Source organism: Bison bison, unplaced genomic scaffold, assembly GCF_000754665.1.
Source record: "Bison bison bison isolate TAMUID 2011002044 unplaced genomic scaffold, Bison_UMD1.0 scf7180017864270, whole genome shotgun sequence".
In the NCBI taxonomy this organism is placed as follows: Eukaryota; Metazoa; Chordata; class Mammalia; order Artiodactyla; family Bovidae; genus Bison; species Bison bison.
Genome location: NW_011494842.1, coordinates 7,059,283 through 7,062,388, shown reverse-complemented (window position 1 = coordinate 7,062,388; position 3,106 = coordinate 7,059,283). Strand labels below are relative to the sequence as shown.

General features: G+C 45.3%; 1 protein-coding gene across 1 annotated transcript in view; it reads right to left on the bottom strand.

Moving 5' to 3' along the window:
- ANKS1A (ankyrin repeat and sterile alpha motif domain containing 1A) overlaps positions 1–3,106 on the bottom strand; it is a 142,866-nt gene that overhangs the window by 92,492 nt on the left and 47,268 nt on the right. The window contains exon 3 of the mRNA XM_010848635.1: positions 2,049–2,205. Coding sequence (XP_010846937.1) covers positions 2,049–2,205 — 157 coding nt within the window. The remainder of the gene's footprint in view (positions 1–2,048; positions 2,206–3,106) is intronic.

The window sequence follows — 3,106 nt, the reverse complement described above, 5'->3', positions numbered from 1 at the left end:
GCCCCAACACTACACCAACTCGGATCTGTCCTCTGGGCGCCTCAAAAGGAAGTTAACGGAAGAAGACAACCTCCAGGTCATCTGTCATCACCCCTCTTGACCAAGCTTCCAACTGGAGCAACATTAATGGTTTTTAATAAACCAGTGAAGTACTTGTAACCACTGCCTAGGTACATTAGTTTCTTCCAGCTCTTGCAGAGGTTGTGCCCAGCCCCTGCCCCACCCACCTGCCTGCCAGATATGCAAAGCACGGGGCCGGGGTGCCACCTATCAACAGACACTCCAGGCGGGAGGTGGCTGTGAGCAGGACAAGCTAGCACACTCCAGAGGCTCAAAAACTCAAGCAGCTGTGCTCCAAGGCAAAAGTGAGCAGAGACAGGATTAGGAATGGTGGCTGAAAATTTCTTCATTTAAGAGGACTTTAGTGTGTGATTTTTCAACTTTGAGGGATATTGGTTAATAGCAAACCTCTTTAAAATATTTCCCCCAGGTAAGAGCAATCACCACCATGTTAGCTAGGAGGAGTAAAACTGCATTTAGGTAAGAGGCAGGCTTAAAGAGATGATTTTCCTTCCTAATGTTATAAAGCAAACGTCCTCATCCACAATCTGGAATGTCTGTTGCTCACCTATCCAGAAAATACAGCCTGCAGGGGGAAGGGAAGCTGATGAACAGCTACACACACTCTCTTTCTCCAAATGGAGAGGGCTGGGAGCACCACAGCAGTCTTCTCGAACCTCTCGGTGACTCCAGAGCCCGCTCTGCTCTGAACAGCTCACTGAGAATGCACATGGTCCTGCTGCCGGAGGGACTTCAAGAATGGTTTCCTGGTTTTTTTGAGGAATAAGCCTGATCTAATCCCAGAGGCCACTGAACAACCTCCTCTCATCAATGTCATTAGGAAAAGAATCCTAAATTTATTGAGAACGGGCAGGATCTCTCTCATTCAAGCACCTACTTCAGCTCAGAGCAGAGAGAGAAAGAGGAGAATGGCTCGTCATAGAGAGAGGGCCCATCTCCTCGCAAATCGACACCATCTCAGACCCAAACTGTAGGGAGTTACACTTCATGAAAGGCTGGTCTAGAACTTCATAATTCAAATATAACTTTCCCAAAGGACTACATATAAAGAAGAGGAGGTACAGTCTAAGGGCACCTGAATCCATGGCCAGTGTATGGGATTTCTGCTCAAAAGCTGCCTTTTTTATTTTTTAAGAATACTCTGCTTTGTCAAAGAATGTGTTTTTTTTGTTGTTGTTTTTTTTTACTTAAAAACCCCCATGTATTTGGAAATTAAATGTCCACTTTTAAATGATGGGTTTATCTAAGATGCCATAACAAGGAAAATTAGAAAATATTTTTAACAGAATAAGAATGAAAAGAAAATCTACCAGCATTTGTTGCCAGCAGCCGAAGCTACTTCATGTAACGAAATACACTATGGACTCTTGAATAAGGTATGAAGACAAATAATGGACACTAGCATAAAACTTTGTGAAAATGAACAAAATCTGTACTTTGGTTAATAATACTGCATCACGTGTTAATTTAAGAATGGTCAGTCTTAAGTGAACATTACAGGACATCACTGAAATGATCTTCATTCCGCTGTGTCACCTCTGGCCTCCACTTAAATGTCTTCGTTTTTCAGCTAACAGCATGCATGCCTCCACTTCTGAGAGTTCTGATACACACAAAACAACATGGTCTCCACAGTCCTGACACGCGCTGGAGTGTTTTGTTTAGCAGCTCAAGCTGCACTGCCATGTTGACGGCAGGAACCCAGTTTAAAATGAGCCCTGGGCAAGTGTGCAGGATGTGCATTATTTCCAGCCTTGTGCTGTTACAGTACTATTCCAAATCTGCATACGAAATACACCCTTCATGGTACAAGGTCTCTTTGATTCACTAAAAAGAGTGGCATTGGGAAGAGGGGAATTACTCTTAGGCCAGGGAAGAGCTGGTTCCCTTAGATCTGAGCTGTGGGCCTGAGGTGGCTGCCAAGGTCTGGCTGGAGCTGTGTGGAGAAAGCGTCCCTTCCTTCCAACCTGTTCATTGACTTTGGTGTGTGAGGGCCCTTGATGGATGAGCAATCGCACTATCTGGGCGTCTCCTTTCCAGGCTGCCAAGTGCAGCGGATAACAGCCTTTAGAGTCAGCCACGTTGGTCAGCGCGTCGTTCCTCAGAAGAACCTCGACCACATCCCTAAAAGGCAAAAATCGACTGTGAGTTGCAGAACCCACAAGTCTTTCCTACCAGCAGCTCTGCATGTCTGTGTAGCAGGAAGCCCATTCACAGAGAGGAGCTCACCTGGCTCCCATCTCTACCTGAGCTTATCACCTGATTCTTCCTTTTAATTCCCTGACTACTTGAACAGCTGTTGACAAGCGGCTGAGTCATCTTGAACCACACCCCAACTGTCTCTTCACCTCCTGGTTTAGCTATTTTCTAGATAATCCATTTATTTTCCATTATCTTGAAAAAGTCTGGTTTCCTTGTTTGTGATGTTGAAACAGCATTCAGGGACAGAACTTACATAAAAGTAGTACACAAAACAAATATCATGATTCACCACATTATTCAAAGCATTTGGTGAAGTGGGAGCTGGAAATAAGACAGGCAGAGGGACTCAGAGTGGTTGTAAACGTAAACAGACACTTCTGCAAGCAGAAGACACGCATGGCGTCACTTGGTACATCCAGGAAGGAGGACTTGGCTTCCTTCTTGGTGACACCACTAATTAAGCAGATAAAAATGTATAATTATCCCCATGCACATGAGGTCCAAGAAAATCCCCACTGTAAATAAACACAGAATATGGAGGTGAACTTGGCTAACAAGCTACAGTCATTTAAGTCCAAGATCCACTTTAACTCTGGCTACCCCACTATTTGGCTTCCCTGGTGGCTCAGACGGTAAAGCGTCTGTCTACAATGCGGGAGACCCGGGTTCGATTCCTGGGTCGGGAAGGTCCCCTTGAGAAGGAAATGGCAATCCACTCCAGCACTCTTGCCTGGAAAATCCCATGGATGGAGGAGCCTGATAGGCTACAGTCCATGGGGTCCCAAAGAGTTGGACACGAGTGAGCGACTTCACTTTCACTTTC